The 26,057-nt window shown below is 44.7% G+C and overlaps 1 protein-coding gene across 1 annotated transcript in view; it reads left to right on the top strand.

Annotated features, from left to right (window-relative positions):
* Positions 1-26,057, top strand: part of LOC147734664 (uncharacterized) — a 5,992,067-nt gene that overhangs the window by 3,934,765 nt on the left and 2,031,245 nt on the right. Inside the window, exon 26 of the mRNA XM_086952471.1 lies at positions 4,415-4,421. Within this exon, the coding sequence (XP_086808597.1) occupies positions 4,415-4,421 (7 nt within the window). The remainder of the gene's footprint in view (positions 1-4,414; positions 4,422-26,057) is intronic.

Below are 26,057 nucleotides of genomic sequence, written 5' to 3'. Positions count from 1 at the left end.
CAAATTCCTGAACTTGAACTTGAACTCTGTCCAGCCCCTCTTCTGGGAGGGACCCCTGAATTGTCCGAACCCTTTTCTTAGGGTACTTAAGGGTTTACCTGTGGGTGGCTCTTCAGATTCCTTGTGTTGAAAAGATTTAGATCCAAAACCACTTTCACTTCAACTGTTTGGGCATCTTGGACTTCGTTGGACTTCATCTGGAACCGAGACTGCAACAAGGAAGACTCCTGCTGCTCCTGGACTCGTCATCCTGCCAATCTTCTGTGTCATCTGTTCCTGTGCTTAATCCTGGTTCTTCTCCGGGCCTGTGGGCATCAAAGAGACCTGAAGTAATGTCCCTTGGAGTGAAGGAGTCACTCCCCTGCATCTGCAAGCACTGCAACAAAGCTGGCTGGTCTGCTGCTCCTGAGGTCCCACATACTCTGAAAGCCTCAGCAACAGGTGGGGGTTCTGCAACTCCCTCAAGGCCTGTAACGGCTTCTCACCAAGTTTGTGGCCCTTGTCGGAACCGCTGGAACAAAACCCCTGTGCAACACGTCGACTTGCCGTTGCCAAGGTTTGTTGACTCTGTCTTCCAGAAATCATCAGGTCACAAGAAGCTCCAGCCTCCAGCATCTCTTCCTACCAAGGTCTTTGTCCTCACTGCATCTTCTGCACCGTGGGCCTGTATCTTTGGTGAGCTGCTCGAGGTCCTCTTGCAAATCCTGTGCCTTTGGCCAGTGGGTCCTCTTGAGGGTCTTCTTTGGCTTCATTGGGCTCCCCTGCTTGCTCGGGTCTGCTCTGACTCTCCTGCACTTGGTGAGTCTCTTGAGCCTTGCTGGTCCCAACACTGCACCTTCTTCGTATTCCAAGTCTGTTGCTGCTGCAAAGGTTTATTGTTGCTCCCACCAGGCACCAACTCCTGGTTTTCTGTGCCTCTTGGGTTGGGTTGGCCTAGACTCTGTCCCCTCTGCTTGCAGGTACTCCTTTCCAGGAATCCACCTTTGGATTCTTCCGGACTCCTTCACCAGCGGAATCTTTTTTTTTTTTAATAAAACTTTTTATTTGGGACAAGGTGAATACATGTTAGACAACATTCAGACATGTGTATACAGGCTTTTGTACTGGCATGAACTTAACAACACATCTGTAATGACATGATTGTTACAAACCAATTTCATTGGGGCCGCTAATACCCGGCCATCCTGGATCAGCATCCTGCCTAGGCTCCGGGGGATCACATATTCCTACCCTGTACCTATTCAATCTTCCCAAAATCTGTGTCCATTTGGTGGGAGATCCCCTGGATTCAAACACGATTTGATCCGTTACCATACACCTGTCCGTGTCCTTTCGCCAGTCAACCAATGTTGGTGGTTCCCTCCCCCTCTACCGTCGAGCGATATTCCTCTTGGCAATTACCATCCCATGTGTCACCCATATCCTTTCTTTGGTGTGTAGGTCAAAAGGGCAAACTAAAGACAAATTGAATCTGTCTATGCTATGTACTCTCTTCAAGTTTGCTTTTTTTATGCTTTTAAATGAATTGTATTTTAAAATGTGATTGTTTATTAATTTTTTTGTGACTTTTGTCAAATCTACAATATTATGTATTATGCACTTTGTGTATGACATATAGGGTCAGTGTTACCCTTTTCTTTTAAAATAGTTTTTAATCAAAAAAAGAAAACATTTTTTGTTATCTCTAGGGTTATTGACTCTTTTTGGGAATTACATGGTACAATCCCGCTAAATGTGTACACGTTGGATGGGTGAATAGGTACTAGTTGGTATAAGAATGCTGTTTGACTGAATGTAACAATTTCGTTGCACCTAGTGCAAAAGGTTTTGTCTTTTCTCTACGGTACAGTTCCCTATTTCTTTGACTTAAAAGGGGCTCCTCTGTGTCTTTATCAATAGGTCAGAAGGGCCCCAGATATTTAAAAGACATAGTTTAATAATAAAGTAGATCTTGTGGCCTATTACACATTCCCTACACCTCTTCAAAGACGACCTCTTGTCCACATCCCTTCATGCATCCTGCCTTCTTGCTATATCCCAGCTTTACAATCATATGTCCCTCCAGGTATATTCTATGGAGTATTTTCAGCTGCACGAGTCTGAGCCTGAAGGATATGGCAGTTTCTCATGGAGAGGCCAAGGCCTCAAGCCACTTGTCATCCTCCAGGCCGGTAACATAATAGTCCCACTGGGGGCGGAGCTAGCGCACGACCAAGATGGCCGCTTGAGCTGAGAGCTCCCACTTTCCGCCTACTATTTGCCTAAAGTCCTGCAGCTGTGCAATTCTTTCCCCTGCTCTGTGCTTCCAGGTAGCGGGCGGAGACATCGTGGAGCAGATCGATTCTTGTTTGGGGCTCCTACCTGCCCAGTTGATGGAGTTGTGGACATCTGCACGATCCTGTGGCCTGTGGCCGGGAGACGGACGACCTGCGGCCTTTTTCCCCCTTTCTGGTCAACTGGACGGCTGGCGAGGGTTAGTCCCCGGCATCCCTGTCGGAGGAAGCGGTGTGCTCCTGGGGGCTGGGGGGGGAGCTTCCTGCCTTCGCCTGGACTAGGCGGACGGTGACGGCTGGGAGCGGAGTCCTGCGGAGAGGCCGTGTGGGGGAGCCGGAGGCAGCGACTTGAGGTGAGAGGGGGCCGTAGCGTACTGTGGAGGGCCCCCCCTCGGGGCGCGCGCTGTTGGTCGGCCAGTGTGTACGCGGGGCATCTAAGGAGAATCCCTGCCCCCGGGTGAGGGCAGGCGTCGGAGTCGGCTCTCTGGTGCCCCCCCAACCCGAGTACACGATATTGCGGCCTTACCGGCCTACGGCGGCCGATATGGAGAGACCAGCCTGCGAGGGCCCGTGCTGACCTACGGAGGATTCTGACTGCCATGACTGCTGAAAGAAGGGTCTGGGGGTGAGGCGCCCTGACTGGGTGAGCTGCTTGGTCCCTTCCTTTCCCCAACTTGCACGCTTGAGCTGCACGACTGGGGATGCTCGGGGAGTCGGGGACGATTTAAAGAGAAGAGCGCTGCTGGAGTTGGAACTGGGGCTGCTGAGGTGCTGAACTGATTTGCCTGGGGATCGCACTGGGAGAGGTGTGCTGCCCTGATGTTCGCCCCATACTGGTATTTGGAGCTTGGCTGAGACCCGGTGGCATGCGATTGTTTGAGGGGTGACTGGTGCCAGGCGCATCCTAGGCAGTGGGGTTGGCTTGAAGGAGTCGCCCTTCCACCTGTACTACTGCATTGTGCTAGGGCGAGAACGGTCTAGAGAGTGCGCTATTGCCACGAAGCTCGGCGGCCCGCTCCGGGGATGGATACTTGCCTCTGCTGTTAGCGGTCGCTTTCCGCTGAGGCCCACCCTCTTCCCCCCTCTCCCACGTGCCTCTAGACACACAAGAGCAGGAGTCACGGAGAGTTAGTGTTAGGGCTACTTCTCTGGTGCTTGGCGTGATTCCCTATTCGGGAGACACCCCCATAAGAAGCTACAACATGGGCAGGGTGGACAGGTCCCAACCTAAGATTGTCTTTTGACCAGAAGCGAGCCAAGTTTACCGAGGTGGTCATGGAGAAAGGCGCGGGTGACCAAGACCAGGAGATAGATGACCAGAGGCAGGATATCTGGAGTCTACTGCTGAACATAGAAAAGAATCTCTAGGGGAGTATATCCACTTTGGGCACTAAGATGGATGCCCTAACCTATAGGATGGACTGCATGCGGAATGCCTTGATAAAAATGCGGAGCGACTGGACATGTCGGAGCGCAGGTTAACTGAGACAGAGGAAGTACAAACAGCACTGGACACTGAGCATAAACAACTGGGCAAGGTACTCCAAGTGCTGCAAGACAAGACAGAAGACCTGGAGGCCCGCTCGCAACACTGTAACCTTCGGATTACGAGCCTTCCAGAGTCCACACCTACGGGAAACATGGAACTCTTCACGGAGAACCTGCTAAAAATGCTGCTGGGAGACTTTGCCTTCTCCAGTATGTTTGTGGTGGAGCGGGTGCACCGATCCTTGGGGCCGCGAACTGTGCCGGGTAACCCTCCCAGACCGATCATTGCAAAGTTACTTAACTACAGAGACAGGGATACTGCCCTCAAGAGGGAGAAACAACCGGTGCGATTTGAAGGATCGACGATCTCCCTGTTTCCCGACTTCACGGTCAAAGTCCAGGAGGCCCATCGGCAGTTTGCAACAATGAAGAGCTTGGGGTGGACTATGCTATGTTATACCCTGCCAAGTTGCGAGTGAATCGACAGGGCTGCTCACTGATTTTCTGAAAGGGTTGCCGATGCACTCAAAACACAGTGATTAGATTGTTAAGTAACAATACAACAAAATTTTAGCAACATAAATGACAGAAGTAATTCAACAGAACTCCAATGAAGGGTAACTCGTGGAGTTTTTATTGCAGTATACAGCCAGCCGACACGTGTTTCATCGCACTCACGATTCCTCAGGGCTAGATGGCTGTGTCAAAGTCAGAGGGTCGCTCAGCTGGTGATAATTCCGACCCAGCCGGGCCCTTGACCGATGATACTCGGTATGAGTGTGAGAGAGCGCAATTTGAATAAAACGTATATCCGGACCATATTCACAAGCATATCGCATAAACGTAGAATCTATAACGTGAAGTTAACACTTGTAGTGTATAAGTTAGCCGATGTAACCAATGTAATAGGAAATGTATCTATTCTAGAAAGTGTATTAGAATTAGAAAGGCCCGTATATAGAGTGGGCTAATATAGAAATGTATAGAAATGCTTACGAACAGAAGAACGTGCAAAGTAGAATTCATGTACGTGTGTAGTCATGAAACAGAGAAAACGGCGAAGCATAAAGCGAAGAAATGTGCAGAGAATGTATAAAACGATGTAAGCAAGAGAATATAAATGTTGCGTTATATGTAGAATGTATTCACTTATAAGCAAACGATTTGCCAAATTCGATTATATATAAATGTGTGTTGAAGGTTATACTGTGTAGAAAGAGTTTGTAGGAATGTTAGAAACGGTTTAGTCATATGTGGTTTTAACCTAACTGACCAAGAGTTCACAGGAGTGTAGTCCGCTGTATGTAATTTAGTGGGCTCACAGGAGTCATGAATAGCCTTGATCTGAATGTGCGAGACAGAGTCAAAGGTCTTGCTAGATTTAAGGTGACAATGCTGGACGAAGTTTATGGCCTAAACGTGATTAGAGACGCTTGGAATTTGAGTCTTGTTTAGAAACGACCGTTCACAGGACCAACTAAGGTTACGAATACAGTCGTAAAGAGTAGAGTTCTGCTGAGGTGATAGACTTTTGCTCTGAAAGTGTCAAATGAAATGTCAATGAAGTCACCAGCAAGAAGACGAAGATGGCGTCTAAGGAGAAGGGTCAACTTAACGGACGACGCGAAGAGATGAAGCCATGGAAAGAGCAAAGAATGACATCATTGGGAAAGTACGTGGTGGGCGTCGAAGAGGCGTTCCACCCATACTGTGATTGTGTATTTTAGGGACAGCATCCCGGGGAGGAGATAGCGAAGAGCTAAGAGCACAGATGGCCTGATAGCAAGTTAGGAGCGAGCGCTGAGAGAGATCAGAGCGCAAGAGAGCAGTAGGCCGAGGACCCTTAGAGAGCGGATGGGTAGGCAGAGAGGGTACTGCTTTTCAACATAAGTTACCATTAGGGGTTAAGAGAGTTTGAACTTCTTTGGAAGTCAAACTGCTGACACCTTTTTAGGTAAGGAACTTGCGAAGTAGGGATGTCACATAGTACAGAGTAGGGACAGAATTAACTTGGTTTATTCTTTTTGTAGATGACGCAACGGGACCACATTGTGTCGATGCTTTTTAATCTGCTGATTCTTGAATTGACTTTAATTGTATTCTTTTGTAGACTGAGGTTCTTTAGGGAATTTATGTTCCTTCTAGTTCCTGTATACTTATTGAATCTTATCCTGAGAGGATTGTATATGCAACTTTTCTTGATTTTATATTAAACTTTTAAAACTTCATCAGTCGTAAGTGGTCCTTCAGAGTTGCGTCAGTTCATGGGGTTAATTTAACCTATGCGGGGTTTGTCTTTTACTCAATGACAGAAAATAACCGATCCAAATTGATGAATGAGATTAGTATCTAAGTGATCAAAAAGGGTATCAAAATCTCATTCCCCGCAGTTGGTAGCAGAGGATGGTTTTTTTCTTGAGGAAGACAACCTAGGTCAGGTCTAGATTACCCCAAGGTCCCTAGTCATCGGCGACCAGAAGAAGAATCCCTGCCGAAGAAGGTGCTGACGGTGCGTCGAGAGAAAAGCAGCAGAATCGGTCGAGAGTGAGTATAAGGGTCATGCGTTGTAAGATTGCGGTATTTTATGTTGTACTTGTGTTGTAATGTCAAGCGGAGTTGAATGCCTGTAGTGTGATTGAGGGAAGGTTGTGAGCGCGCGCAACCGGATAAAATCTTAAGTTCAAGGAGAGCTTAAGTGGTTCGGGTGTATCGAACACCCAGAGTAATTTGTCTACCATTGAAAGGGGGTCATGAGGTACCATTGATCGCCCGACGGACCGATGATAGGGGGAGCGTAAGAGTGAGTGTATGAGTAACGGACGCTGGTCGTACGTTTACTGTGTGTAAGTAACCTATCAGTTAAGGCGATCGTCTGACCGTGAGAGGAAAGACGTTTCGTCAGTTGAGGTGACAATTACAGTTAGACTGTGGCCGTACAGTCAGAGAAAAGTGATCGCTTGGACGGAAGTAGTCATTGTTCAGCGTATGAATGAAAACGCATGCAAGATCGTGAGACGAGTTGAGAAAGGAGGGGAACTGCTGCAGAGGGAACGAGTGACGTCAGCATAGAGCCGCGCTGAGATTGGTCGGTCAGCGTAAAGGTGCGCTGGGATAGGCCGATTAGCGAGAGCCGCGTAGGGATTGGTTGTTTTGTCATCGGGACGTAAACAAGGAAGAGAGTAAAGGAAAATTGTAGATTATCGAAAATGAAGTGTTTTAAACGTTTAAGGGCGATCTTTAAGAGAGATAGAAGAAACTTGTATGCCGGAGAAGAAGCTCCACCAGAAGGCACACCAGCTTATCATATGGCAGTGAATGTAGGCTTACACTCGATATTATGGATCTCCGAGTGGAATAGGCTAACAGAAGGGAATAAGGAACTGACGTTTCCGAGATACGGGACGTTTAAGTTGAAAGTATTGAACCAACTGAAAGCGGTAATGCTTGCAACAAGACCTCTACCGAGGCCAACATAGTTCGAAGCCCTTAGTGCATGGTTTAGAGCAGCACACGAAAAGAGCTTAAAGAGGCGCCAGGAAAGAGTGAGGCGATCGGTAAAAGCAGTGCAGGATGCTAAATGGGACGATGAAGCTAAAAAGTGGAGGGTGCAAAAGATAGAAGCAGACAAACTGTTCACAATGTTAGAAGCTACGGGAGAAAAGAAACCTCTAGAAGAAGATGAGGATAGCGAGCCAGATGAGGATCTGATAGAGAGACTATTAACAGATAGACCACCTCCGTACAACAGAGAAGCCGAAAGTCCTGTATTACAGCAAGGGGACGGAGCTAGATGGGCGGAATATAAATCGCTCCCAGTAACAGAGTGGGATGTCAAGAAAGGTGAGGAAGTACCTCAATCTAGTCCCGAACAGAGAGTAGTGGGAAGATTCGTGGTCCAGAAGGTGCCAGAAACACAGCATGCAAGGTCGTATCAAATGCCCGACGCTTTACAAGTACCTGTTACCATAGGCCCTATAGTGTCAATCTACAACCCAGAGGGGGTCCAGCAGGAGGAACAGGCACGATGGGACAGGGAAAGGGCAGAGATAGAGGGAAGGAATAACACGACTAATTCCCAAAGGCAGTTGCTAGGACCAATGAGTCGGAGTACCCCACTAGATTCCGCAACGGGTCCCTGGATAGAACCGGGGGGCCAAAGAGGACAGATGGATTTGAGGGGACCGAAACCAAAATCCTATAAGGAATTAAGGGAGTATTTGAGAGAATGGGATGCTGCCGAAGAGACTCAGAATAAAAGATTAGAAACAGGAGCAGAATGGAGTGACCAGGATAACAGGATCCTCTCTCACTGCGGAGCTGGAGAAAGCAGCCCTGAGTGGGAGGGAGGGAGTCAAGGAAGCAGAGGAGATACTTGCCATACTGCCAGTGGCAATAGGCAAATGTGCGATGACAGGAGTGCAGGGTGTGGGGGAGTGCCTCGCGTCATCCTTAGTGAGGGAGAACAAAGGACGCAGGAATACCGAAATAGTTTCAAGTGCACTCACCATGCCCCGGACAAAAATGTGCGACATTGGAATCACGGGAACATGGAGAGTCGCGAAGCGTCTCGCCATGCATCCGGTGATCACGGACGAAGTCAGGGGAATATGGAGAGTCGCGAAACGTCTCGCCATGCATCCGGTGATCACGAACGAGATCGCGGGAACATGGAGGACCGTGGAGGACCCTTCATTTTATTGAGCGACACCAGACAGCAAGGGATTTGCAGTGATACAGAGCAGCACGGAGGATCTTATATTGTATCTAGAGAAACCGAGCCGAAAAGACGGAATGTAGTGATGGGGAATGGATTAACGTTCCACCATACCCCAAGGGAAGATGGAAAAGCTTGGGATCTAGAGAGGTGGGAACAAAGAGATGGAAGAAGAACTCCTCATAATTCACCTGTGCTTAGACGTAGGGCGCATAGTGGAGATGAGAGGGGTGTAAGTGAACAACCTAGGACTGACGTATTGAGAGCTGAAAAGACGGCTTGATGTAATGAGTTTAAAATCAGACTTGGATGAGATAATTGACGGCACAGTGGCGATAGAAAGGTTAGAGCTGTACGAACCGGATGAAATACTGTTTTTATCTAAGGATGTGACTCGGAAAGCAAGGGCAGCTCATGAAAAATTATCTGAATTGGCAGACAAGTATATGATAGACATGTCACGGACTAAAGCTTTACAGGCTAACCATAGGCTAATTTGCACGGATCAGGATCTAGATGAGCGTAGGACGATTGGGCTAAGAGTACACATAAGGGAACTAATCATGTGTATCAGGATATGGAGGGATCTGGATAGATGGGAGGAAAAATGGTCCAAGAGGGGAACAGTTAGAAGGAGTACACTTGCGAAGTCCCAGGATGGAGATCTAATGCGAATGGAAGCTTTCCCTTTGCGAGAAATCGCGAACGGAAACTACGTCCATGTGCCCTGGAGTAGGGGGGATTTAGCGGCATTTACTAATTCTTTCCCCAAGTTAAGAGAGAACCCCGTAGAGTGGTACAAGCAGGTAGAGAGGTTCGTGAAGATCTCTAAGGTGCTGTGGATCGATTTGAACACCTTGTTCGATATCGTAGTACCCGGAGATTTGTGGACGGCATGCAAACTTAGTGTCGAATGGCCCGCTTGTGAGCCTCCGAGAGATGCCAGGACGAATGGTCCATCAGATAGAGTCATGGAAAAGTACGAGAGAGTAATAGCATGGTTAAAGGAGAAAGTGCCAGTGCAAGACATAGACTGGGTTAAGATAGATCGAACAACTCAGGAGCCTAAAGAGACAGTTCACGAGTTCTACGAGAGATTGCTGAAAGCATTCAAACAGTATAGCGGGTTGGATGTCATGGATCCTAAAGACATAGGACAGTTTGTGTCGAAGTTTGTTCTAGGATTGAGGCCAGACATAAGCCTGATGATTCAACAGCATTTGATTTGTTGGCAGAACAAACCGTTAGATGAGATTCTGAGGTATGCGAGGTACTGTAGCGACGAGATAGATTCAAAAGCAAAGAAACTTAAAGAAAAGCTGATGTTGGTGCAGATGCAATCAGCTGGAAAGGGTGTACAGCGACAACAGGGAACAGGAACCCCAGTAAAGAAACAGAATAATCAGAGCAGAGATGAGGAAGAAAGACCGAGACCGAGAATAGACATCGCGACACTGAAAAAGACAACGAGGTGCCATCAGTGTAACGAGGTGGGACATTGGAGACGCGAGTGTCCCTATAATGTCGAGACGGGGGGATTAGAACAGGAGGAGGATGAGGTTCAACCCAGCATGGTAAAGGGAACAACAGTCCCGAAGGGAAAGTTTATCAAAGGGGGGAATAAGACTCCTCGAGCCCCGTTCCCTCAACCGCCTCGCATTACAAATGGAGGGAAAACCTATAGACAAATACCATTGTTCGTAGGAGGAGAAGAATGCTACTACGTTGATCCTCTTACAGGGCAACGAGTGAATAGAGAAGAAGACTGTACTCTAGGTGCAGCCCTGGAGATAGACCAGAGAGGACCATACGTAGAGGCCGAAGTAGCTGGATGTCCTACGACCTTTTTGGTAGACACGGGGGCCACTCGATCCACTTTGAGATCAGCGGTAGTCCCAGGTTTGCCAATGTCGGGAGAGACGATTCAGGTGGTAGGAGTCGCAAACAGGAGGATGACGAATCCTCTGACAGAACCAGTGTCAGTGAAGATAGGGAATTACAGTGATGAACATCAGTTTGTAATCTGTGATTCTAGCCCTGTGTGTCTGTTAGGAAGAGATCTGTTGTGTAAACTGAATTGCACAATACATTGCACACCTGAAGGAGTAGAAGTGCAGACCAACAATGAGGATGCCGATTTTAAAGTTGTAAACTCGCAGGAATGCGTGGAACTATATCCTACCTTGACAGTGGAGGAGCTTCCACAGGACTTGAAGGAGAAAGTGTCAGCTGCGGTGTGGGATTTTACTGGAGAAGAAATAGGATTGATCAAAGGGGTAGAGCCAGTAAAGATCATGGTAAGACCCAATGCCGAGTATCCAAGAATACCACAATATAAGTTGACACCGGAGACGATTGCAGGAATAAAGCCCGTGATCGAATCCATGATTAAACAGGGAATACTGAAGGAGATCGTGGGAAGTCCATGTAACTCCCCGATTATGGGTTTGCAGAAGCCTAGTGGGAAATACAGAATTGTGCAGGACCTACGAAAGATTAATAATATCGTTGTTTCATGTTGTCCAGTGGTACCGAATCCATCAGTGATATTGTTTCAGATACCGTTCCAAGCTGAATGGTTCACCGTGATAGACTTATGCCAGGCTTTCTTTTCGATTCCTTTAGATGAAGAAAGCCAGTATCTTTTCGCTTTTAAGCTGGAAAATCTCGTTTTAACATGGTGTCGTATCCCTCAGGGGTATACAGAAAGCCCATAGATTTTTAACCAGCTGCTGAAGAAAAATCTTGAAAGTCTAGTACTGCCCAAGAACTCGGTTCTAGTCCAGTACATAGACGACCTCCTAGTTGCGTCAGAAACTGAGGAAGCTTGCAAAATAGACACCATCACCTTGTTAAATCACTTGGCCGAGAACGGACACAAGGTTTCTCCAAGTAAATTGCAGTATTGTCTGACCGAAGTGCAATACTTGGGCCACAGGATTGAAAAGGGAAAACGGAAGGTGTCTCCAGACAGAATAGAGGCGATCATGAAAATGAACGCGCCTAAAACACAAAGAGAAGTCAGGATGTTTCTAGGCATGGTCGGTTATTGTCGACAGTGGATAGCCAACTTTTCACTGAAGGCAAAACCGTTACTACAACTGACGCACAAAGGAGTAAGTGATCCGGTACCATGGGACAAGGATTGTTTGATGGCGTTTTTGCAGCTGAGGGAGGACTTATGTCGTGCCCCGGCTTTAGGAATGCCTGATTACACAAAACCATTTTTGCTTTACTGCTGCGAAAGAGAGGGATGCGCTTTAGCAGTTTTGGCCCAGATACACGGAGATGCCCGTAGGCCAGTTGCTTATTTTTCGGCTACATTAGATCCAGTAGCCGCAGCGTTGCCCGGATGTCTCAAATCCGTAGCTGCAACGGGTGTCAGCATTGAACGATGTGAAAGTGTGGTAATGGGACATCAGTTAGTGGTGTACGTACTGCATTCAGTAGAATTGTTAATGACCAGGACTAAGACTCAGCATCTGACGAATAGCAGGCTCACACGCTACGAGCAAGTCATTTTGGCTGCCGAGAATATGACCCTAAAAAGATGCTCCGTCTTGAATCCTGCAACTTTGATGCCACTTCCAAATGAGATTGATGATGAAATTTGTACAGATCATGACTGCCTAGATGTGACTGAGCTATGCACCAAACCGAGACCAGATATCGTAGATGAGCCATTGACTGACCCCGATGAAATATTCTTTGTTGATGGTTCATGCGTAAGAGACGATATTGGTCAGCTGAGAGCAGCATATGCAGTTTGTACAATTACCAGAGTTGTGGAAGCCGCTTGCCTGGAAGGAGTACATTCCGCTCAGGTAGCTGAAATTATTGCTTTGACGCGTGCCTGTTTAGCAGGTAACAAAATTCGAGTCACCATATACACCGATAGCCAGTATGGTTTCGGGGTAGTTCACGACTATGGGCAGTTATGGTCTCAAAGAGGTTACATGACCTCCTCGGGTTCTCCAATTAGGAATGGAGAATTCGTGAGATTATTGTTAGAGGCATTGCAAGGTCCGTCAGCCATAGCGGTCGTCAAATGTGCCGCGCACACGAAGAACGTAGACTTTGTGTCGCAAGGCAACCGTTATGCTGACGAGGTAGCACGTTACTGTGCAGAACAAGGTTATTCTCACACCAATGTAGAAGTGGGGGGAATACAGGAAAGAACTGAATTGACAATGTTGTTAGATACTGTAGATACATGGGATGAGCTAAAATGTGTTCAGGAAAATGCACCAGATGATGAGAAAAAGGGCTGGGAGACAGCTGGATGTACAAAAAGTGAAATGAACTTTTGGATCTCTGCAGATGGGAGAGCAGTTTTACCAAACGAACTTGTTAGTCCAACGGCAAGGAAATTGCATGGATCAGCACACATAGGAAGAGATGCTATGGTGAGAGTATTCAGACAAACGTGGTTTAATCCGAAGTTTAGAGTAGCGGCAGAAGCAGTATGTCAGCGTTGTGCGATCTGTCAGCAACTAAACGTAGGAAAGAGAACACCAGTCACACTGAGTCACATTGGGAGGTCTGGGGGGCCTTTCAACAGAATGCAGCTTGACTTCATTGAAATGCCTCAATGCAATAGACTCAGATACGTTTTAGTGATTGTCTGTATATTTTCTAGATGGGTTGAAGCTTACCCGACACGTAGGTGCGATACACTCACAGTAGCGAAATTGTTGCTTAGAGAGTTGATACCGAGGTTCGGGGTGCCATCCTCTTTGGAATCGGACAGAGGAACTCATTTCAATAGCGAAATAGTGAAGATGCTATGTTCAGCCTTGAGTATTGATCAGAAGCTCCATTGCAGTTATCGACCAGAAGCTTCAGGGATTGTAGAACAAATCAACAGTACAATCAAGTCCAGACTTGCCAAAGTTTGTTCATCGACATCCCTGAATTGGCCTGATGCACTTCCATTGGTTCTTATGAGCATACGTAGCACGCCAGACAGAAAAACAGGTCTCTCTCCACACGAGGTGCTAATGGGGAGAGCTATGAGATTGCCATCGGTTCCGACTGCAGCGTTGTTGAACATCACAGACGATTTGATCTTGGACTACTGCAAGGGACTATCTGATGCCATTAATTCTGTGTCCCTCCAGGTCCAGGCTGCAGAGGTTCCATCAGCACAAGACTTGTGCCATGACCTGTGTCCGGGGGACTGGGTCCTGGTGAAGAAGCACGTCAGGAAGAACTGTCTAGACGTGCGCTGGAGAGGACCGTTCCAAGTCATACTAGTTACGAACACTGCAGTAAAGTGTGGAGGTTTGCCCAACTGGATACACGCTTCACACACCCGAAGAGTGCCAACACCTCTGGAAGAAACAGCTCCTCTCTCGGATGAGAATCCAGCGGAAAGCGGAGAAGCCACAGAGGGGGAAAGCCAAGCTGTAGAGGTGATCGAAGAGGCTGAGCCTGTGTCAGAGCAGGCCGACGATGGTCAGGACACTAGTGGGACCGAAGTCGCCTCAGGAGAAGAGAGTAATTGGGAGTTCGAGTCAGACACCGATCAAGTTGTGAGTGATCAAGAGACAAGTCCAAGAACAAGGAGCAGGAGGACAAGGAGTGACGAAGCCAGTTGGCCGGAGAGAAAGAGAAGGCCAAACTTAAAAACAAATCAAGAAAGAACCCTTGTCCCGATTTCTGAAGAGTCGGATCAAGAAGAAGAAACTACAGACTCAGGCTCTGAGAGTCCGAGAAGATCGAGAAGGGTACGTGTGCCCTGCAGAAGGTACGCCACCCCAGAGTGGACTTATCTAGCAGATGTCTTGGGGACAGAAATCTGGGAGAGTGAAAGAAGTGAAAGTGATCGATCTCGATCCATTTGTGGCAGTGGAGATATGGATGTTGACGCCTGGACTCGAGACTGAGGGGTTACTGACTTTCACACTTCCCATACCCCCATACCTAAGTCGGATCAAAGATCTAGTGCTAAATCGATTACAGTTTCCGACTTTTGGTCATCAAATACCAGAACAAGAAGAAAAAGTCATTCGTTTTGAATTATTGGAACATGTTATTAAAGCTGCAGGTACGAGAATATTGTAGATGCATAAAGACTTTTGTGTGTAAGCTATAAAGAAGAAGATAACCTAGCGCCGAGTGGAAAGAAGAATAAAATTAGGGATTACATTTAGAGGACGGAGAAGGGTTAGGGTTGTCTATTTCTGAAGATAAAAAGACATTGTTGTGAAAAGAGACTTTGTTGATAAAGAGCACTTTACAGATTGAGAAAGCAAATAAAGCAAACCAAAGACTTGAAAAGAAACTTTTCTTCGCAAAAGAAAGAGCTACGCTGTTTGATAACATGGAGAACGGCAACCCAAACCGAAAAGCCAAATGCATAATAGGTACACTAATAGCGGTAGTAATTTTTCTCATTATTTTTTTTTTTGTCCTCATCTTGCGATACCTGTATGAATACGGAGTGTCAGGTGTCTACCTCTGGATTCTATCCGAAACTGCCCCTCATTCTCTCTTGCCTGGGGAGTTTTTTTAGCCTCATTTGGTTTAGAGGAGTTTCCTTTACCCGTTACATACCATTATCTCTGGTTTGGAGCGAGGGGAGCTAGTCAGCTTGACTACTCGACAAGTACCGTACTTGTCCACCAGAAGATGTGTCGCGTTAATCATTGGACTGGTATTTAGATCTTATGTGGGGTTTAAGAAACTTTCGAAACTTTCCCAGAACTGGAATCTCTTGCATGCCTTTCCTTTCCGATCTAGTTTATTTATTCTTATGGCCGAGTTCAACCAATCTGCATGAGTTGGGCTAGAGGACCCTATCCATTTTATACAGATTTCTCTCCTTGCAAGAACTATTAATACAAAAAGGAGATTTTCTTGCCCTTTAGTGAGCCCCCCTTTGTATCCTGGTTCTGTAGTCCCAAAAAGGACAAGAGTTGTACTTACAATTAGTTGCTTGGTCAAGATCGTGCTCAGGGTCTTACCAACTTGGTCCCAAAATTCTTCCAGTTGGGGGCAGTTTTTGAACATATGGATGTCGTCTGCTCTTTCTTCTCCACATTTTGGACACTTCTTTACTCCTGCGTTCTTAAATTTGGAGAGCTTTCTTGGTGTCCAGTATGCTCTGTGGATTGTGTACAGGTGATTCCTTTTTAAGGCCGCGGATTTCAGAGTTGACCAGCATTTCGAGACAGATTTTTCCCAAATTAGGTCTAAGTCTGCTATTGGTAGGTCTTTCTCCCAAATTTGTATTTCAGTATTGGGGTTTGTGTCGTTGGCCTTTATCAGAGCCCAGTACCATTTTGCTACTTCTTTTGGTATTTGTGTTGTTACAACCATTTCCTTTTCCAATTTATCGCTATCATAGTTTGTGTTGGGTAAAGTCTTTGACCAACTTAAAATTTGATAGAATTTGAATTTTGATAGCGTGTTGTTTGTCAACTCTTGTAGCTCTGACCATGTTTTTAGATTCGATCCATCTAGTATTTGCCCCCAGTAATTTATGTTGGCCCTTTTTAATGGAAGAGCAAGTATGTCTTTAAGGCATTCTGGGGTTCCTGGAGAGTCCCAGATGGGGGCCCATTTGCTGTAATATGTTATTTTTAGAGTTCCTCTTATTTGTGCCCACAACCTTGCTGCGTCCCTTAGTGTCTTAAGTTTTATTTTTTTGAAGTACTTGGGATGCCCAAACTTAAACAATACATGATCATCTCGATTTGTAGTAGCTTGTAAGTAATCTGGGTAGTTTTCGTGGTTTTTTAGTAGTACTCTGGTGTTCTTAAATTGAAAGGCTCTGCAGTACTCCATCAGATCCGGGCTGGCTAGTCCTCCATCTTTCCTCCCCTTCCTGATTTTTTTCCAAGCAATCCTTCTGCTTTTAGCTGCCCATATGAAGCTTATGATGACTCTCTGTGCCTGCGTTAGCTCCTTTTTTCCAAACTCTAGTAGTATTGCATTAAATAAGAAAGTGAATTTTGGTAGGATGGTCATCTTGATTATATTTGACCTCCCTATCAAGCTGAGTGGTAAAGTGGCCCATGCTTCAAGCAATTTCTTTACTTCTCCAGTTATCTTGTTCAGGTTACGTTGTGGAATCTTTTTTATATTGTGGTTTACTAGGATTCCTAAGTATCTGATTTCGTTTTTTATGTTGCGACTTTGAAATGAGGTATTCCATGTCATGATCTCCGTTTTTGTTTGGTTTACTAGATACCCTGAAACTTTCCCAAATGTTTCTATAGTTTTTTCGATAGTCTCCTTAGCTTTTGGATAGTCATCCGTGAAGATCATTAAATCATCCGCATATAGTGCGATTTTCTTCTCCCATGTATGGTGTTTGAATGGAGTGATTTTTTCATTGTTTCTTAACTTGTTCGCTAGCGGTTCGATGTATAAATTAAAAAGCAAGGGTGAAAGAGGGCACCCCTGCCTCGTTCCTCTGCTTATTTTTATATCTTCTGTGAGGCTACCGTTTATTAAGACCTTGGATCTTGGGTTCTTGTATATTTGGTTTATCATATGTATAAAGTTTGATCCTATGTTATTTTTGACCATAACCTTTTCAAGAAAGGCCCAGTTGACCCTGTCAAATGCCTTTGCGGCATCTACGGTAAGTATGGTGAGAGGAGTTTTCTCATGTGCTGCGATATCTATTGCAGTTAGAAGTTCTTGTGTAACTTCATGTAGATTCCTCCCTTTAATGAACCCTTTTTGATCCTGGTGCAACAATTTTGGTAACAATTTCCCTAACCGTCCTGCCATTATTTTAGTGAATATTTTGTAATCTGCATTTAGTAGTGATATCGGGCGATACGACTCGCATCTGGCAGGGTTCTTTCCAGGTTTTAGAATGATTGTAATTATGGCATCGTTCCAGGAATCTGGTAAAGCTTCCTGTTGTTTAAGAATTATATTGATTAATTTAGTCATATGAGGAAGTAGAGAATCTTTTAATGCCATGTAAAATTCATTTGGTATAGCATCGGGCCCCGCTGCCTTTCCTTTTTTCAGGCTCTTAATGGCGTCTGCCTCTTCACATTCGAGGACTTCTTTGTTCAGGGTTTCGCTTTCATCTTCCGCTAATCTTGAGAGTGCGACATCTTCCAGATAGGAGTCGATCATTTGAACTCGTGGATTTGTGTCTTCGGTGTAAAGCTCTTTAAAGAATTTCCAGAATTCTTGCCTGATGATATTTTCATCCGCGTTTTGATCCGATTGGTCATCTGGAATAATGCTCCTCACTTTGTTTCTAACCAAATCAGTTTTAGTTTTCCATGCCAACCATTTTCCGCATCCTTCACCGTATTCGTGCTTTGCAAGTTTGCTGGAGTCCCATTTTTTTTTCAATCTATCTTCTAAGATGTAAACGATCTTCTCTTTTTGCTGCTGTTTTTTATGAAGAAGTTCTTGTTTTCTTACCTCGTCTTGTTCTAAGGAAATGGAAATATCTAGGGAATTAATGTTATTTTCTAAGTCTGAAATTTCTTGTTTTAATTGCTTATTTTTGCGAGCCCCTAAACTTAGAAGTTTGCCCCTTATGACAGCTTTAAACGTGTCCCAGGTTATTTGTTCTGTAGTACCTGAGGCATTTAATTCAAAGAAGTTTTTTGTTTCATCTTCCAGTTCTTTTATTAACTGTACGTCTAGTAGCAAGGCTCTCTCAACTGTGAACCTTCTTTCTGTTTCTTTTACTGTGACTTGTAGAGCTAGCTGTACTGCTGAATGGTCTGACAGATGAGCTGGTAGGTGAGAAACTTTTTCCACGTTCTTTGCTAGTTCGTTGCTGACCAGGAAGTAGTCAATTCTCGATTTATGGCCTAGTTTTTTGTTATGCAGGGTAAAAGGATGCATTTTGTCTCCTTTGTTTTTCCAAATGTCTATTAAGTCAAGATCTCTTTTGTAAATCCCAATCCATTCTCTCATTTTTTTCAAGTTTGTTTGTCTTCCTGGTGGTAGTCTGTCTGTTTTTAAGTCCATCACTAGGTTGAAATCACCTCCCAATATTATGGGAGAGGTGGCTGATATTAACTGCGAGTATAAGTTTCGTAGGGGATCAGCATCATCAAGATTGGGCCCATAATAGCCTGCGATGGTGATGGGAGAATTTCCTATTTTAACGCAAGCTACGGCCCATCTGCCTTTACTATCTACTTCTGAGACTGTTAGGGTCGCTTTTAATGATTTTTTAAATATTATTGCGATTCCCTTGATATTACATTGTTGTGTGGTGCATACATGGAAATCTACCCATCTTAAATTCTTAATAATTTGGTCCCATTCTTCTTTTTGGAGATGTGTTTCTTGCAGTATTATTATCTCACTTTTTTCCGTTCTGATATATTCCAAGATCTTATTCCTTCTGCTTTTTGTCCTCAGGCCGTTTACGTTCCAAGATAAAATTTTTATGTCTCTATTAGCGCTCCCCATATTTTTTGCTCATATATTGCAATTCTTTGCGAGAAGCAACTCCACTTTGAGTTCTTTTCCTAAGTTTTCGCTGATGAGGAATTTTTTGTTTTTTTTTCCCTATTTTGCTCCCCACCCTTTTTCGTGTGATTTTATACTTCATTGATTGTGATGTAAGGGTGCCTTCCCCGGGGAAGCCTCCATCTTCTTTTCTTTCGGTTATCTTCATAACCCTTTTAGGTTCCCGTTCCCGTGACTCTTGCTATGTACATTTATAAGAGTTAGTTGGTTTGTGAGCACCTTCGTGTTTTATACGTACTTTGACCGTTAGACTTTTTTTTTTTTTGTTTTTGCGATGTATTCATGGAGTATTTCACTTTACATATATTCCTTTAGCTCAAGGGTTCCTCTGATCGTGCTTGATCTTTTATTTGTTCTATCAGTGCTTTCACCTCTTCTGGTTCTCTTATGTTTCGCATTTTGTTTCGCCACATGATGCGTAATGACGGTGGAAATTTCATCTGCACTGTGGCACCTAATTGGTGCAATTCTGGCATTAAGTTTCCTAGTTCCCATTGTCTGGTCTGAGAGGCCTTTGACATGTCGGATCTTATTTTAAAAGTCCAGCTGTCCTTGTTATAAGATCCTTTTTTCAGAGCCTCGCCCAGGATCCTGTCTTTCAGCATATACGTTTTGAAGTTTATTAAGATCTTCCTGGGGGTTTTCCTTTCATTGCTCTTTCCAAAGGGGTCTCTGTGGACTCTCTGTATGTCTTCCTCAAGTACCCCTTTGTCTGCCCATGGGAAATGTTCTGCCAGAAGTGCCACTACAAATGCTTTAATGTCCTTGCCCTCTTGATTCTCTGGCACATTTAGAACCCTGATGTTGTTTTTCCTCGCCTGATTTTCCAAGGATTCCATTTTTTCATTCATGATTTTGTTCTCTAGCCTTAGGGAGTTTATTTCCTGTCTGTTTTTTTCAACCCTTTTGTCTAGGGCAGCAACTTCACTCTCCACTGCTGCGACTCTTTCTCCTAGGGCGTTTAACTTGTTATCCAGTTTTTCGCATACTTCCTGAATTTTGTTTTGCTTAGCTTCTGAAATGGAGAATTTCTCTTTCATTTCCATCCATATCTTCTCAAGGAGTTCGTCTGTGTGGTTTTTTAATATTTCTTTTTGACTGCCAAGAGAACTGGCGTCATCCTCTTCGTTGCCTTCGTTGCCTATGACCTCTGGAGATATTTGTACTGCTGCAGCTGAGGGCCCAGCTCCTCCCTCCGCCATGTGTGTTTCTTGGACTTCTACACCTCCTACTGCACCGTTTCCGATTTTGGTTTTCCAGATGTCATCCAAGCACTTTACCTCTAGTAAATTCTTTTTCTTGTTTCTGGACTTTCTCCTTTTATTTAAGCTGCCTGAGCCTATTTTTCTCATTATTACAGTAGTTACCACATCGTACATGGTAGGACATGCAAGTGAAAAAGAGACAACAGATGTAAAGCCTGTAACGACTTTGAAACCTGCTCTTGTTGGGAAGGAGGAGGAGAGCAATGTCATCCGTGAATAGACGTTACTGGCAAATGAAGCTCGTAGGTTACACGTAGACGAGTCACAGGGAAATTTTAGGTCAAATGCATATGCCAAGCTATTGTATGAGTATATCGATGCCATGGAGGCCAAAGAATGCTATGTATGTATGCAATTGCCGGCTTCCGTAGACGAAGGCATCAGATATCATCATCTCCCACTGACTTATGGGATAACATGTAGTTTACTGCTCAGTATATTTTATGGTAGGGAAGGATTTGAGTACTACTTTTCAAATTATGATTCGGTACTGCCTGAAGTTCCGAATTATAAACAAATGAATAAGTGGGACTATTATAAAAAGGAAGATCGATTAGCCAAGTTCTTTCTTCCTTGGGATACACTAGATACTTCATATGCACGCAGAAATAATCTGACTTGCAAAGTGTCAGAGGTAGAGAAAAAGTTCATAGGACAAGTAGACGACAGATACAGAAGGCAGAAGATTCTGAAAATGTCAGGACAGTGGAAAACAGATTGGACCGAAGAAGAAAAAGCACACAAGAAGAAAGGTAGCAATGGTCCAATAGCTTTGGATAGAACGCAGAAAGGAAAGTTATGTTTAACTCGAAGCAAGACGTATTATGAGAGTGTATTTGTAGGTGAAGTAAATTGCGAACATGCTTTTCGTTTAGAATACTATACGAAAGATTTCATGAAAGGGATGCAAGCGATTCCTAATGTATATTTTGTATGTGGAAGAAATGCCTATGTAAAACTACCTGACAATTGGTATGGTTCGTGTTACTTGGCAATTGTCTTCCCCAAAATATATCATGCAAAGGATTTAGCGATCATAGAAGGAAAGGCTTCGACAAGAGCGAAAAGGGAAGTAGGAGATGCTGAAGTAGTTGGAGGCATTTTTGGAGCAATGTTTCCTATGTTAGGCTTAATACTTAACGATGTTAAGATCAGGAGACTAGCTACAGTTGTAGATAGATTATCTGCAAGTACTGCAAGGTCATTAATGCTAGTAGAGGGAGAGATGCAGTCGATTAGGGCAATGGTTCTTCAGAACCGACTTGCTTTAGATGTACTGCTAGCAAAAGAGGGCGGAGTTTGCAAGGCTTTGAAGGTCCAAGAATGTTGTACTTATATTCCAGACAATTCAAAACCACTTGAGAAAGTCATACAAAACATTACACAGATACATAAAGAAATTGAAGATTTATCAAAAACAAATGTTTGGGAAAAAGTAGGTCATGGAGTAGGAAAGGTTGGAAGTTGGTTTGCCAACCTTGGTAAAAGCATTGTGTGGTATATATTAAAACCTGTATTAATAGTATTGATTTGCATAATTACATTATTAGGATTAGTTAAATTGTATAAATGGTATAGGTCGAACCGGTTACAAAGATCCATGAGAGAGCAAGAAAGGAGATTAGCTGCTTTACAAGATCAACAGTACAAAAGCTTAAGAGCTCTCGAAACGATAAAAAGGGGGAATCTTGTAACTAGTTCTGTGTAAAGGTGTTATTCAAATTGCATTTAGTGATGACTCCTAGAAGTCATCAAAGGGGGGAACTGAGAGAGCGCAATTTGAATAAAACGTATATCCGGACCATATTCACAAGCATATCGCATAAACGTAGAATCTATAACGTGAAGTTAACACTTGTAGTGTATAAGTTAGCCGATGTAACCAATGTAATAGGAAATGTATCTATTCTAGAAAGTGTATTAGAATTAGAAAGGCCCGTATATACAGTGGGCTAATATAGAAATGTATAGAAATGCTTACGAACAGAAGAACGTGCAAAGTAGAATTCATGTACGTGTGTAGTCATGAAACAGAGAAAACGGCGAAGCATAAAGCGAAGAAATGTGCAGAGAATGTATAAAACGATGTAAGCAAGAGAATATAAATGTTGCGTTATATGTAGAATGTATTCACTTATAAGCAAACGATTTGCTAAATTCGATTATATATAAATGTGTGTTGAAGGTTATACTGTGTAGAAAGAGTTTGTAGGAATGTTAGAAACGGTTTAGTCATATGTGGTTTTAACCTAACTGACCAAGAGTTCACAGGAGTGTAGTCCGCTGTATGTAATTTAGTGGGCTCACAGGAGTCGTGAATAGCCTTGATCTGAATGTGCGAGACAGAGTCAAAGGTCTTGCTAGATTTAAGGTGACAATGCTGGACGAAGTTTATGGCCTAAACGTGATTAGAGACGCTTGGAATTTGAGTCTTGTTTAGAAACGACCGTTCACAGGACCAACTAAGGTTACGAATACAGTCGTAAAGAGTAGAGTTCTGCTGAGGTGATAGACTTTTGCTCCGAAAGTGTCAAATGAAATGTCAATGAAGTCACCAGCAAGAAGACGAAGATGGCGTCTAAGGAGAAGGGTCAACTTAACGGACGACGCGAAGAGATGAAGCCATGGAAAGAGCAAAGAATGACATCATTGGGAAAGTACGTGGTGGGCGTCGAAGAGGCGTTCCACCCATACTGTGATTGTGTATTTTAGGGACAGCATCCCGGGGAGGAGATAGCGAAGAGCTAAGAGCACAGATGGCCTGATAGCAAGTTAGGAGCGAGCGCTGAGAGAGATCAGAGCGCAAGAGAGCAGTAGGCCGAGGACCCTTAGAGAGCGGATGGGTAGGCAGAGAGGGTACTGCTTTTCAACATAAGTTACCATTAGGGGTTAAGAGAGTTTGAACTTCTTTGGAAGTCAAACTGCTGACACCTTTTTAGGTAAGGAACTTGCGAAGTAGGGATGTCACATAGTACAGAGTAGGGACAGAATTAACTTGGTTTATTCTTTTTGTAGATGACGCAACGGGACCACATTGTGTCGATGCTTTTTAATCTGCTGATTCTTGAATTGACTTTAATTGTATTCTTTTGTAGACTGAGGTTCTTTAGGGAATTTATGTTCCTTCTAGTTCCTGTATACTTATTGAATCTTATCCTGAGAGGATTGTATATGCAACTTTTCTTGATTTTATATTAAACTTTTAAAACTTCATCAGTCGTAAGTGGTCCTTCAGAGTTGCGTCAGTTCATGGGGTTAATTTAACCTATGCGGGGTTTGTCTTTTACTCAATGACAGAAAATAACCGATCCAAATTGATGAATGAGATTAGTATCTAAGTGATCAAAAAGGGTATCAAAATCTCATTCCCTGCAAGTGTATACGATGACGAGTAAAATTCACGATTCTGTAAATGTCAGTACTATAGCCGTTTCTTTCAGGCTCGGAGGTCTCCCTATTTAATAGCTTCAATGTTGTAGGAAACGTCGAACAGGGTACTGTTCTATTAATTGGTTCGATCCTCGTTTTAATGCCGGGTATGGCTCCAAAACTACGGGATACCCCAGGCTGTGTAGAGCTCTGGAGCGACGTGTAGCGCTTTCTGACCTCCGAGCTGTGTTCCTGTTTGGACATGCTCACTGATTTTCACAGAGCCAAAGGCACTTCAAAAGATGTTAAAAGCGTGGTTGAAAGAGAAGCAACTTTACCTGGAAAAACACCTGCTCGATGAGGCGGCGGGGGCTTTATGGAGGAGCAGGACTGAACTGGTTCCGTATCCTTGACTTATGCATATGGCCGGGGATTATTGAGGGGGTAAAGGGGTGTTCTGTTACCTTTGAGGATCCTGGGTAGGGATTACTGCCAAACAGGACAATTATATGGAGCAATATAGTAGATCTCCTCGAGGGTGCTAACTTTCAGTGGGGGGTGGGGCATGGGGGGGATGGTTGAAGATATGCTGCCCTGGGAGGAGGAGATCGCGTTGATTTCCATGCATGACTTACCATCCTTTGGGACTGGGGACATTGAACACAATGGCTTGCCACCATGGTTAACAGCGTCCTGACTGGAAGAAATTACGATCTGTGTGGTTTCTCACCTTCTGAGATGGGTTGAACAATTTTCTGATGTACTACCCCACAGCTGTGAGTTGAACTTCCGGGCGGGAAGGGGAGATGGAATTCTGGTGGTTTCACACTTTGATAGAGGGGCGAGCTACTTCCACCCCTGCATGAAGCACACTGGGGATAAGCTCTGTGATTTGGGACCGGGTTGGTTCTGTTTTCGGGAGGGAGGGATGGTATCGCAGCCAAGTTGGGGTTGGGCAGGCGTGGGTGGGGGCGGGGAGGGGACTGATGAAGGTTCATACCCAATGCTTATTCATATTGCTTACTTTCATGGTCTGCGTGATGGTATGTACACGAAGGCTAACTGTGGAGTCACAAACCTTTGGTCAGACTGGAACAGAGAGTGGGTGCCGATTGGGGATGTTTTGTGATGCATTTTTTGTTATGAAGATTCCTATTGTAGGAGAGTGGCATGTCATGGTTCTGAGGGGACTCCTGCTGTTACTCATGAGCACTAACGATTTCTTATGGCAGACACATTGATGACTGCCCCTAACGTCACACAGGACGCCATGATTCTCCTTATGTGGAATGTCCGTAGGCTTAACGACTATCGTAAAGTTCGTAAAATACTGAATTACCTCCATAGACATAAGGTTGACGTGGCCCTTTTGCAGGACACACACCTCCGACTGGACAACTCCATTTTAAGAACCAAGGGTCTTCTAGGGAACATACACTCTGGGGGTTTTACATCCCACGCCAGAGGGGTCCTGACATGGATAAATCCGAAATCACAATTACGGCTCACACCCTTAGAAACGGACAGGGAGGGTAGATTTGCCATATCCCCGTGCTGTAGTAAAGGGATAGAGATTTTTCTATTTAATGTATATGGTCCAAACTACGACCACTCAGAATTTTACTCTCAGCTGACAGCCCAGACACAGCGAGATGCACAGGACCGCATCTTGTGGGGAGGGGATTTTAACTTTACTAGACATCAAGGACTGGACAGGTCTGATGGTGCGGACAGAAGGCCTTCGGCATCGGCTAGAGTGGTGGAGTCGTCCCTTCTATGACTAGATATTTGCGATGTCTGGAGGCATAGGCACCCAAGGCTAGGGGGGTACACGCATTACATTCATACAAGAATTGATTATTGGTCGCAGGACCTCCTTCCACAAATACAAGCGTGCACGATTCTTCCCCGTACCTTCTCTGACCACTCTCCTATCCTATTGATGCTTGCTTCACCTAAGAGTCGGATTCCCCCATTCCTGTGGCGCTTCCCGCCTTATTCCCTTCTAGATCCGGTGTTCAAAGAGGAACTTCCTGTGGCCATTGAATCTTTCTTCGACCTGAATGTGGGTTCGGTGGACTCCTTTCAGACAGTATGGGAGGCCTTCAAGGTGTTTGTTAGAGGGATAACCATCTCTAAGCATGCAGGGGTCCTCAAATCGATCCAGGCGAGATTGGCGACTTTAGAACGCAAACTGAGGGACCTTGAGTCAGAGGGAGTGACGCACCAGAGTGATGACCTAACGCGGGAACTTGCGCAGGTACTTGATTATTACCACGAGAAGGCGGAATTGGAATTGAAGCATCTTGGGAAATATGCCGTCGCTAGCGCCTATGGTGAGGGTGAAAGACCGGGGACGGTTCTCGCATGGTCCCTGAAACATTGTAAATATAGCACTAGGGTCCCAGACATTTCACCTCCATCGGGTGAGCATGTAGGAGAGTATTGGATATTGGATATTGGATAGGTATTTGTATA

This window comes from Lissotriton vulgaris, chromosome 1_2 (genome assembly GCF_964263255.1).
Source record: "Lissotriton vulgaris chromosome 1_2, aLisVul1.2, whole genome shotgun sequence".
NCBI lineage: Eukaryota > Metazoa > Chordata > Amphibia > Caudata > Salamandridae > Lissotriton > Lissotriton vulgaris.
Note: the sequence above shows the minus strand (reverse complement) of the source record. Positions and strands in the feature narration are given on the sequence as shown.